The 13,357-nt window shown below is 37.0% G+C and overlaps 1 protein-coding gene across 2 annotated transcripts in view; it reads right to left on the bottom strand.

The window, feature by feature from the left end:
* ATF7IP2 (activating transcription factor 7 interacting protein 2) overlaps positions 1-13,357 on the bottom strand; it is a 64,716-nt gene that overhangs the window by 6,483 nt on the left and 44,876 nt on the right. For both annotated transcript variants that reach the window (XM_034784782.1, XM_034784783.1), the window contains exons 7-10: positions 5,607-5,677; positions 4,919-4,983; positions 1,723-1,792; positions 764-823 (exon numbers count right to left, since the gene is read on the bottom strand). In XM_034784782.1, coding sequence (XP_034640673.1) covers positions 764-823; positions 1,723-1,792; positions 4,919-4,983; positions 5,607-5,677 — 266 coding nt within the window. The remainder of the gene's footprint in view (positions 1-763; positions 824-1,722; positions 1,793-4,918; positions 4,984-5,606; positions 5,678-13,357) is intronic.

Here is a 13,357-nt window from a genome sequence, read left to right on the forward strand (position 1 = left end):
TAATTGTCCAGCTTGATATTTTCATCTTGATCAAAACAGAATTAGATAAGTTAATGGAGGATAGGTGTATCAATGGCTGTTAGCCAAGATGGTCATGGATACAACCCCATGCTCTGGGTATCCCTTAACCTCTGATTGCTAGAAATTGGGAGTGGATGACAGGGACGGATCACTTGATAAATTGACCTGTTCTGTTAATTTCCTCTGAAGTATCTGGCACTGGCCACTGTCGGAAGACAAGAGATAGTGGGCTAGATGGACCATTGCTCTCACCCAGTATAGCCACTCTTATGCTCTTACTTCCTATTCACACTAGATGCAGACCACCAACTCAGTTAACAGAGTTTTAGCTGAATATCTCTAACTAAGATCTTACATTAAATACATCATCTTCATCCATTCCAAAATGATTTCTGAGTTTCACATATTTTACAAACTACTACACAAATATCCACCACTAAAATGCAACATTCTCTTGGTGGGATGCAAGAGCCTTTTAACAGGACAGGAACACTAACATGGCAGTTTAGAAGAAGAACAAAAAAGAAACCTGCAGGAAGAATTTAGGAAGCTGGAATTTTTTCCAAGATACTGCCTAACAGCTATTCTATTGCAAAAAAGTGGCATGTGATCTTAAATTATTACAAAGATTCTGATCCAGTTTTAAAATTCATACAAAACACAACATCAACAACAGTACAGTGCTTTTTAACTCCAGGATAGAGCATTAGTTTTGTACACAGAGAGGAAGAAGGTAACCTGCCAAGCCAGCCACTAATATTGTTTCCTGCAGCACCCTGAGTTCTCCCATCCAGGTCTTGACCTAGAACAAATACTGCTTAGTTTACAAAAGTTTATGAGATTACAAATCACCCCAAGGCAGTATATCGCCAAGTAACAACTATTACTGAAACCAAACTACTTGAGTTCAAATCCTGAAGCTGGACAATTATAGATGATTTATAGCAAAAAGAATGTTATTTACCAGCAACTAGAGTTCTCCAAACATATGACCCATGAAAGTCCATATTATGTCTCCCTTATCCTTTGTTACCACACTTCATCCTCACCTAAACATAAAACACTCTGCACCTAATTGGGGTCTTCTCATTGCAGGAGCAGTGGTAGGCAAGTAGCCAGCTCATTCTGTGGTGGGGAGCAAGTCTTCACCCACACACGGATGAGGAACAGGAGTCTCTCCTCATTATGGGGAATATTTAAGAAGGCAAATCAGGCTGTATTGTGACTAATTGGCTCTGGGTTCCTGGCTCCTATTTCAGTTATTAGGCAGGTGGGAAGAGATTGGTCTGATGCAGCCTTCAATCTTAGTGAAACACCAGTTAATGACTGACATCTGCTTGCATCATTGAAGAGAGGGACTAGGAACAGTTGCAGTAACAGGGTTTTATATCATTACAGCTGGGACACTGGATCCATGAGTCATACATCCCTAAAAAAAAAACAAACTACTTTAGAACTGTTCTTGGATTGCAAGGTACTCTACTACAGCGGAGATATGCAGAAGCAGTTCCTTTCAGGAGAAAGTTTTTTCTTTTAAGGAATGGGTCCCAATCTCACAACTCCACAAGATTATTTTCTCTTAGGTTTAAAATGAATTACTATCATTCATTCATACTAAATCAAATCATTCATACTTGCACCTATTACATTTTAAGTTCTCATTTTCAGCATCTCTATAAACAAAATTATTTTTTCTTTCACCTTTATCAAAATTGTGCTTTTCTTCTTCTGTTAGATCAATCACTGCAGATTTTGTTTTTTCTTCAGTGCACTGTAAAAACAATGGCAATTCCAATTAAATTTTTTTTACAATGGCTTAATTATAAATATGTGTATAAATACTTCTGTTAAAATTTATGAACTGTCAGGATGCAAACTTACTTGAAAATTAAACTACCAGAAATGCTCATTTTTATATAAAACTTCTTGTAGATGTGAAAAACAACAGAAATAAGTACAGTGTATAAGTGTCAGTATCTGTAAGAACTCAGACATTAAAAATATACTTGATAGATCACAGTAGATCACCTAGCCAATCAATCAACAGTACGAGGACAAACTATAAAAGATGGATTTTATAAACATTAATGCATCTCAATGGTAATTATACAGGTCTTGGCTCTCTAAGAGCAAATCTACACAGACAGTTTTTCACTAGTTTCCTTCTAAGTAGAAATGCTTTAGGATAAGTTTTCAGATAGCTTGCCAACGCACAAGACTGCCAGTAAACTTCTTATTTCTAGGATTGTCTGAAATAAAGCCTTTTTCCCCTCTTGCTAAGGGAAGATGTAGAATTGTTTATTATTTTATTAAATATAGTAATTCAATTGTAAACTTAAGGAATCATTTAATGTAACTAAACAAGTGTTTGTATAGTGGTTTTGTACAGATTTTAAACAATTAGGTTTTATATACACTATTTTCCCTTCCCCTCCACTAATTCCTGCAGTTGTTCCCACTGGTGCAGTTCCACCATTGGTAGCAGAAGTATAGTTGGAAGAGAGCAGTTTTTCCACCACCATCTTGTCTAAATATTCCCGAGCAGGCTTATACTACATGGTAGCAAAAATAAACACCAGGTGCCCCATATATACCAGTGTTTGCACTTTTGATACCACCAGTCCCACTTTTCATTAACCAAAGCAGGGATTTTTATTTTATTTTTTATTTATTTATTTTGGGGCGGGGGGGGGGGGGGAGAGAAGAGAGTCAGGAAGCTTTGTGTGTAAACTGACCATTAAAGTGATTTAGAACAATCTGGACACAAACCATCAAAAAAAAAAAAATTGATATAATTTGAACATGTTTTGTTGCTAAAGTCTAACCACAAGCTTAGCCTGCTTAAATAATATAATTTACAAATTGGCTTATATAAAAATATTCTCTGATTTGAACTAAATAAGAAATGTGGTTTTGAATAGCATTTTCAAACTATGCTATGTGAAAGACTGGGTGTAACATTTAATCTACATTTTGAAAAGTTAATGTTAAATGAAAATCTTCAGTGATGAACCCAACCTAAAGTACTTCTCTACACAGTGGGGAAATGCACTCTAAGGAGATGTGATTTCTAAAGTGCACTAATGTACTGATCATTAATTGGTTCACATAGACCTGCTGGTGCACACCAAAGGTTCCCTAGTGTGCTTTAACGTGTTTCAAATGGCACTATGTTAAAGAGCATTAGGAAAGCTTTAGTGTGCAACAGCAGAATCTACACTGACCAATTAATGCGTACCACAAATGACATGATTCAACCATTATTAGTGTAGGAAAAAATTCCAGGAAAAAATGGCTAAGGTGAAGTTAAGGTTGAGACTATATATCAGTAATGTAAGAGCTAAAGTCCTTATGTTAAAGTTTTTGAAGAATAAGTTCACAGGTCTGCTTTAGACTTTAGAGACCACTCTTGTTGACTTTATCTTGGCAAACAATATGGTTTCCTAGCCCAAATTTTGCCTGCAAGATGAGGGCCTTTTGTTGGGTCACCAGTCCCATAGGAACACAGCCTCCTGACAAAGTGTTTGAGATTGAATTTCACCTTGCTTATCAAAAGGGACCAAAACATGAAAATATTTAATACTTGTTACATAGGCTTGGAAGAATTAGATTTTTATTGGTAAATGTCAATTTCATCGTGTACACACAAAAAGATGAAAAAATATTTCCATTGATGATGATCAAAATTTATTGACAGGAAAACAAAAATGCTGCTTGAAAACTTAGTACAGTTTGATTTAAAGATATTTACTTTGTATATGTTGACATGTGATGTTGACAATTTGTGTTTTAATGGGGGTAAAGCTTTAACTTTTTGAATACCAGTGTCTACTATTATTAAAGTGTCAAATCCCCTCCATAAAAAAAAAAAAAAGCTTTAAAAATAAACATAATTATCTGTCAAAATTATAAACAGCATCTAATTCTGCCAAGTACACAGGAAAAGAGGAGGGTCTGCTTCCCCGATCTTTTCCTTCCTTAGCCTGCTTGTACAGCAGATCTCCTAGGAATTTCAAGAATAGATATTCCATCTGATGAGTTTTGGGTGTGTGTGTGTGGGGGGGGGTGGGTGAATGCAGAGTCCTTAGAAGAAAGCAAAGAGACGAGGGACATATTTTCTGTGTGTTCTATAATCCAGTCGATGTTAAGGGTTATCTTTTTTAAGAATGCTAAAAGCGACTGCTACAGTTTTATGTAGGGAATACTTTCTGCTTTTAAAAGGTGACTTGTACATAATTATTTTAATTGGAATTGCACTTTATTTTGTTTCCTTCTGATGTATGAAGATGGCCTAAAAAAGTTCCGCTTATTTTTTCCACATTAGAAATATGAATAATGTCAAGCCTCGTCTTCCCTGATTTTGCTTAGAGATCTCAAAGTATGCTAATGGTGAGCTCTTACTTCAGGGATGGCGGTGCGGAATTTTTAAAAAGTTATCCTTTACCCAAACTATTATTCACTGAAGTTGAATAGGTGTTTACAAAAAACCAAAGTTTTGGAACAGAGAAAAAATTCCTTCTCCCTTTCATATGCTGAACTTTTCGGTCTCTTGTGATCTCATCATTTCACCAGTTCTCCAGGCATTAAAGTCTTCCGGAGTAGACAAGAACTACAGAGAAGTAGAAGGCAGCACAAACCCAATATTGTTTTCATTGCAGTTCACCTTTAAGATGTGAAAATGAGATAACAGCAATGGGCACAACAGTCCCTCCTTCTGCAAGGTGCCAAAGAGGAACCAAAATGTGCTGTATCTGCACAGAATGGTAAATGATCTGAAGTAACGACCATCACCACACCACATTTGAAAAAACAGGTTTTGTTTCATTATTTTATGTACAAACAATTAAATGTAACTTTAAGTTTTAGCAGATGAGCATGAGAAAAACTCTTAACCTACCTTGTTTTTGGATTGAGCTTTAGTGGAAATTTCTGCTTGTGTAGAAACTAATTTTTTTTGAATATCTGAAACAATTTTCACAAAAGATTAAAAAATTCAACTTTCAATTAATAAACCTGGTTGATGCAGGATACAAAAATGTCCATCTAATAAGTGGAATGCCAGAAAATTACCAAATAGACTTGTAGGCATACATGCGGCAATCAGCCGTAAGTGAATGACACAGGGACTCACTGAGAATGCCCAATATTACCCTCTCTGCCCCAATGCAATGGTCTGGCAATCAAGTCAGACAGCCAAGATTTCTTCTAGAGGGGCCCCTGAAGTCCAAAGACACCTCTGTAAGATTAGGGAGAAGCCTCTACACTACGTATTTAGGAATGCTCACAGACAGTGGGCCAGCACAGATGTTAAACTCTTTTTCGACTGGATAGTGCTCTCAAAAAGCGCTAATTGTTAGTGAGAAAAATTTTCAAGCATGGTTAGTGAGACAGGTAAAGCAAATGGAAGTTTTAATCATAACTGATGGGTTGCTCTTACTCTTCTTAAACAGCAACCAAGGAAAATTATATTTTGATATAATTAAAAAGAGTAAAAGCATTACTTGTAGGCTACTATGGTAGTTTAATTATAGTAATCAAATCTGTTTGGATTAGGATGTATACATGCCAAGGTTAGTTTTGGATACCTGAATTGTTTGCAGTTGTTACTGTTGTTGAATTTCTGCTTTCCACAGAAATCAGTATAACTTCATCAGAGCTGACAAACAAAACAAAAAATTTATTCACCAAAATCAAAACGTTAGAGATGCATGAAAACAGGCCCCCCCATCTCCTCTAATGTAAGCTATCAAGAACTAGCTATAGCACATTTAAAAGCCAGGAAGTTCAGATGGTTGATTTAACAAGAAATCAAAAACAAAATAAAACAAATGCATTTTATAGCACCCTGGCTAGCTGTAAACTCCAAAATAATAGAATAGGAATCATTCAAATAAAGAGCTCTCCAAATACCATGACTCAATATCTAATTAGGCAGAAACTTTTTAAAATCCCTTCAGCTTTGCATTTCAAAGTACTGATCTGACCATTACTGTATCTCCATCACATAACAGCAGAGAAGGTAAAATACTTCAAAAATGTTCATGTTCTAAGATCCCATTTTCAAAAAAAAAAAACAAAAAAAACACCCCTGGTTGTTTCATCTTAGAAAAACTAAGAGATTGGAAAGTCTATCCATTTCTTTATGGCAACAATCACCCTAAACGAACCCACAACAGAATAAATGTGCACATGCACAGACGTGTGGGTATCTGAAATTTGCTTATCAATTAGACATTTCTATGTACACTTTGAACCTGTAACCCTCAAGCCTCCCACACTAAAACAAACAAAAAAATCAAACACCTTATTATCCCAAGGTCCTGACCTATGATAATATCAAATATCCATTGTCCAAATCCCTTATCTCAAATCCCAGAGTCTTTTGAATCCCCATTCTAGAATCCTCTTTGCTTCTTTTAGCCAAAGATGAAAATGCTGTAATACATTATTTATATCCATTTTTCATTTTGCCATAAAGCTGAAGTAGAAAAACAAAGCTAAATATGATAATGTCACATGTAAAAAGAAAAAAGCATCATTTATACATTCATATTGAAAATTTCATGAGTTGCACATTTCCGTGTGTTTTGAATTCCTGGAGGATTACTATCAACCTAAATAAAAGTCACACTTGTCTGAAAATGTTAGAACAAAAAGTATTTAAGATTACTATAAAACTGAAGGAATATGGAGAAAAATGTTTGTTTTTTCAGGTTTACTGCTTTCCTTATATAGTCAATTAGTTCCCTGTGTTCTTTGTGTTAATCTTTTATGTGGCACCAGAGGAGAGAGAAAGAGTTTTAAAAATAAAAATAGGATTTTAAAAGCACAAAGATCAATATGGGAACTCAGAAACATGTATAGTACCTAAAACTACTATTCATGTTTTTTCAAATTTACTACGTTTCATGTTGACAGTGTTGCGTGAACACTGGACACCATCCAACAATATCATAAGTAGTTTTATGAAGTTCATATTAAGATCTATATTCACTATGAAACATTTCTTATATTACTATTTGGATGCAGATTATCTGTTTGATATTACAAACAGTAATCAAAATATTACAAGAATATATTAATTCAATTTCACTTACCTGATATTTTCACCTCCTGTGACTGGATCAATACAGAACAATCTCTGGGTCTGCCCCTCCTGCCTGGGAAAGGCATGCAGGATTGACCATCAATCAATCTGTAGCATGCTAAAGCCCTCTACACTCTCTCTTGGAGATCAGTGGTTTGTTCTTCCCCCCACAGTGAAGGAAAAAATGTGACTATCTTATCTCCTTAAATTATACAAATCTCCCTCCAGGAATCAAAATCCATGGGGGGGGGGGGGGGGGGGAGGGGAAGGAGGGTTTCTGTGCTGTACTGACCCAGTCATGGAAAGCAAATTAGCACTAAGTGGAATTAAGATTTGCAGTTTATAACCCCATTTATTATAGCACAAGCTTTGTGATCTGAAAAGCAATACCTCAGCTAGCACCCTGAGTGAGAAGGAAAAGAAAGACTCTAAGTAGTGAAGAAGGGGGAAGCCTCAGGAATGTGGGAGGAGAACTCCATTTCCCAGTCACTCCCTTTGAAAGATGTCTAAGTACTGATCCAATTACTTTGCAATTAAACGCTGCCACAGCTGACAATTTTGCATTCAGATGATGACACTTTCTAAAAGGTACGGAGAGAACACCACGATTCCTTTGCAAAATCATCCAGTGATTCTTCCCCTCTGTGTCTAGAAGACAGAACTGTTCTAGTGTAATGGCATGATTCTATATAACAAGGGATTCTGTATGCCCTGATGCAGGATTTATTTCATTTGCCAGAGACAAATTTTTGAAACATTTTAGATTTTTCAAACATGATGAAAAGAGACTACTTTCCTGATGTTAACAGCTCTAATTAACATGGTGCTTACAATTATGGCGGCATATAGTAGGGCTCCCAACTTTAGTAACAGTAAGAGCTGAACAGGTGATAGCAACAATGGCATACTTTTAAAATAGTTACCAGTGGAGACAGGTCCAAAAGGTTAATGGTCTAGAGGGCCAATGATAACCTGTTAGAAATATGAAGGAGAAAAAGAAAAAGACTGCCCTAAGAATTCTAGTGGGGATGCTCTCACTATTTCCACCGATCTATGGAAGGCATTAAAGGTTGATGTTTGTTCTGCCATTAAAGGCTACAAGAGTCAGATATCAACAATTTTCTCTTGGAAGACATAGAAAGTAATTAAAAACTTAATTTAACACTTCTCTAAATCCCTGGTAGAAAGCTAGCAGAAACAGTCTGCCTGAACTTAGCTTGAGGGAGTTTATAAATAGTCCTTCTCTTCAGAATGCAGCCCCAACACTTACAGGCTGAACACACAGCGCCCATCCATTCAGACTTACACCAACTATTCAAAGATTATAAAGCTGAAAGGTACCACTATGATCATCTGCTCAGACCTCCTGTATAACACAGGATATAGGGCTTCCCTCAATTAATTCCTATTTGAACTAGAGCACATCTTGATTTGAAAATTGCCATTGATGGAGACTCCACCACAACCCTGGGTAAATTTTTCCAATCTGTTAATTACCCTTACTGTTAAAAATCTGAATCTTATTTCCAATCTGAATTTGTTAGGCTTCAACTTGCAGCCATTACATTATGTTATAACATTGTCTGCTAGATCGCAGAGCCCATTATCAAATTTTTATTCCCTGTGTACACTTTTAAACTTCAAGTCACCCCTTAATGTTCTCACTGATAACTTAAATAGATTGTGCTATGTGCATCTTTCACTATAAGGCATGTTTTCCAATTCTTTTCTCATTCTCATGGCTCTTCTCTAATTTACCAACATCTTTCCTGAATCTATGACACCAGAGCTGAACAAAATATTCCACCAGCAGCTGCATCAGTATTAAATACAGAGGTAATATAATCTCTGTACTCCTACTTGAGATTCTCCTGTTCATACATTCAAAGATCACATTAGCCCTTTTAGCCACTGCATTGTAGTGAGAGCACACATTCAGCTGATTATCCACCATGACCCAAGTTATCACTTTGGATCCCCTGGATTATAAAAGCTGCCAGCGTAAAACTACTCTATCCCCAAAAAGGGAAGTTAGAGGTTGTTGATTACTCTGCATTATAGAGATACATTAGGTGGGGAAAAGAGTTCACTGTAGAAGTTGTTGGCATTTAGGCCAAATTTCCTAAAGCTTTGCGCAAACTGTGCTAAATGGAACAATAGAAAAGTATTAGCAGATAGATTTTCACTCTACAAGCAGTATAAGATTTATCTAATAGCATGACACATTTTCATAACCTATTTTTATGGCTGCTTAAAGGTATTTTTAACTGCATGTCTAGTTGTTGGATAAATGTGACTGGGTATAAAAAGCTATGAAATTGCAACCAAAACCAAAGAAAGGAGTAGAAAGGGAAACAGACTATCTCACAGGTGCATAGAAGAGGCTGACATTATTCTCCAAGTGTGTTTCAAACTGCAAAGGGCAAAATGAAATGATTTATTGAGAAGTATTATGCCGTTAACAAAGACAATAGGTTGTGTGTTTAAGTTTGGCAAAATATAATGACATTGTTTAAGTATGTCAAGGTGAAAAATTAGGGTGTATTAGTTTATGATTTACTCTAGCCTGCTGACCACAAAAAAGATATTTGATGGTGACTGGATAGTGCTAGGTGAACGGCTAACCTCAACTGTAGAAAGAAGTAAATAAGTAAAGAATAAAAAAAACAAAACATGAAATGATGACCAATTCAGAACTGTGCAAGCTACAGGCCTGGACTGATAAGTGTATTAATCTGTTTCTGCTGATTAATCTTACACACCTAATCTTTGATTAATAAAAACTGATTGAGTTTGGCCAGTTCATGTGTCACTGATTAATAATCTGAACTGAACCCATTCTTACAAAGTCATTCGGTAAGTAGCAACTTTGAAGCAGTCTTTGTATTGCTTCAGAGAGCTAAGAAGCTGACTACATTTCCAGGGTAAAGTACGCACAAGAATTAATCATATGTTATTCTGATGATAGAGAATCTCCAGGTTACAGTCAGGAGCAGAGGATGGAAGAGGATAAAGTAGGGGCCAGATCAGATGATAAACATTCACATAAAAAAGGATCTCACGCATGAGAAAAGGGCAGACAAATAAACAGTGACAAGTTTTTAAAGTGCTTGTCCACAAACGCTAGAAGTCTAAATAATAAGATGGGTGAACTAGAGTGCCTTGTGATAAAGGAGGATATTGATATAATATGCATCACAGAAACCTGGTGGACTGAAAGCAGTCAATGGGACACAATCATTCTGGGGTACAGAATATACCGGAAGGACAGAACAGGTTGTGCCGGGGGGGGGGAGGGGGAGGGAAGGCGGTGTGGCACTATATGTGAAAGAAAATGTACAATCAAATGAAGTAAAAATCTTAAGTGTATCCGCATGTTCCATAGAATCTCTATGGATAGAAATTTCATGCTCTAATAAGAATATAAGGGATCTATTATCGACCACCTGACCAGGACGGTGACAGTGATGATGAAATGCTAAGGGAAATTAGAGAGGCTATCAAAATTAAGAACTCAATAATAGTGGGGGATTTCAATTATCCCCATACTGACTGGGAACATTTCACTTCAGGACCAAATGGAGAGATAAAATTTCTCGATACTTTAAATGACTGCTTCATGGAGCAGCTGGTACGGGAACCCACAAGGGGAGAGGCAACTCTAGATTTAGTCCTGAGTGGAGCGCAGGAGCTGGTCCAAGAGGTAACTATAGCAGGACCGCTTGGAAATAGTGACCATAATACAATAGCATTCAACATCCCTGTGGTGGGAAGAACATCTCAACAGCCCAACACTGTGGCATTCAATTTCAAAGGGGGGAACTATGCAAAAATGAGGGGGTTAAAGAGTTAAAAAGAAGTTAAAAGGTACAGTGACTAAAGTGAAATCCCTGTAAGCTGCATGGGCACTTTTTAAAGACACCATAATAGAGGCCCAACTTCAATGTATACCCCAAATTAAGAAACACAGTAAAAGAACTGAAAAAAGAGCCACCGTGGCTTAACAACCATGTAAAAGAAGCAGTGAGAGATAAAAAAGACTTCCTTTAAAAAATGGAAGTCAAATCCTAGTGAGGCAAATAGAAAGGAGCATAAACACTGCCAAATTAAGTGCAAGAATATAATAAGAAAAGCCGAAGAAGAGTTTGAAGAACGACTAGCCAAAAACTCAAAAAACATTTTGTTATTACCTTTGAAGTACATCAGAAGCAGAAAGCCTGCTAAACAACCAGTGGAGCGCTTAAAGACGATAAAGTCATTGCAGAGAAACTAAATGGATTCTTTGCTTCAGTCTTCATGGCTGAGGATGTTGGGAGATTCCCAAACTTGAGCTGGCTTTTGTAGGTGACAAATCTGAGGAACTGTCACGGATTTAAGTGTCATGAGAGGAGGTTTTGGAATTAATTGATAAACTTAACATTAACAAGTCACCGGGACCAGATGGCATTCACCCAAGAGTTCTGAAAGAACTCAAATGTGAAGTTGCGGAACTGTTAACTAAGGTTTGTAACCTGTCCTTTAAATCAGCTTCTGTACCCAATGACTAGAAGTTAACTAATGTAACGCCAATATTTCAAAAAGGGCTCTAGTGGTGATCCTTGTAATTACAGACCGGTAAGTCTAACGTCTGTACCGGGCAAATCAGTCGAAACAATAGTTAAGAATAAAATTGTCCGACACATAGAAAAACAAACTGTTGATCAATAGTCAACATGGTTTCTGTAAAGGGAAATAGTGTTTTACTAATCTATTAGAATTCTTTGAAGGGGTCAACAAACAGGTGGACAAGAGGGATCTTGTGGACATAGTGTACTTAGATTTCCAAAAAGCCATTGACAAGGTCCCTCACCAAAGGCTCTTATGTAAATTAAGCTGCCATGGGATAAAAGGGAAGGTTCTTCCATGGATTAAGAGCTGGTTAAAAGACGGGGAACAAAGGGTAGGAATTAATGGTAAATTCTCAGAATGGAGAGGGGTAACTAGTGGTGTTCCCCAAGGGTCAGTCCTCGGACCGATCCTATTCAACTTATTCATAAATGATCTGGAGAAAGGGGCAAACAGTGAGGTGGCAAAGTTTGCAGATGATACTAAACTGCTAAAGATAGTTAAGACCAAAGCAGACTGTGAAGAACTTCAAAAAGATCTCACAAAACTAAGTGATTGGGCAACAAAATGGCAAATGAAATGTAATGTGGATAAATGTAAAGTAATGCACATTGGAAAAAATAACCCCAACTATACATACAATATGATGGGGGCTAATTTATCTACAACGAGTCAGGAAAAAGATCTTTGAGTCATCGTGGATAGTTCTCTGAAAATGTCCATGCAGTGTGCAGAGGCGGTCAAAAAAGCAAACAAGATGTTAGGAATCATTCAAAAGGGGATAGAGAATAAGACAGAGAATATATTATTGCCCTTATATAAATCAATGGTATGCCCACATCTTGAATACTGCGTACAGATGTGGTCTCCTCACCTCAAAAAAGATATACTGGCACTAGAAAAGGTTCAGAGAAGGGCAACTAAAATGATTAGGGGTTTGGAATGGGTCCCATATGAGGAGAGATTAAGGAGGCTAGGACTTATCAGCTTGGAAAAGAGGAGACTAAGGGGGGATATGATAGCGGTATATAAAATCATGAGTGATATGGAGAAAGTGAATAAGGAAAAGTTATTTACTTATTCCCATAATACAAGAACTAGGGGGTCATCAAATGAAATTAATAGGCAGCAGGTTTAAAACAAATAAAAGGAAGTTCTTCTTCACGCAGCACACAGTCAACTTGTGGAACTCCTTACCTGAGGAGGGTGTGAAGGCTAGGACTATAACAGAGTTTAAAAGAGAACTGGATAAATTCATGGCGGTTAAGTCCATTAATGGCTATTAGCCAGGACGGGTAAGGAATGGGGTCCCTAGCCTCTGTCTGTCAGAAGGTGGAGATGGATGGCAGGAGAGAGATCATTTGATCATTGCCTGTTAGGTTCACTCCCTGTGGGGCACCTGGCATTGGCCACTGTTGATAGACAGGATACTGGGCTAGATGGACCTTTGGTCTGACCCGGTACGGCCTTTCTTATGTTCTTATGTTATGGTAACTTCATTATTCAAGTTTTGACTGATGGTGTTAATGCAATAATATAATCAATTGTTGATTCCGTTCCATATTACTGGAAATTTATTAACCAAATTCCACTTATGATTTTGATTTGATAACTGTGTTGTTTAAACTTGGTTAAGATTTGTAA

This window comes from Trachemys scripta, chromosome 10, assembly GCF_013100865.1.
Source record: "Trachemys scripta elegans isolate TJP31775 chromosome 10, CAS_Tse_1.0, whole genome shotgun sequence".
Classification (NCBI taxonomy): Eukaryota; Metazoa; Chordata; order Testudines; family Emydidae; genus Trachemys; species Trachemys scripta.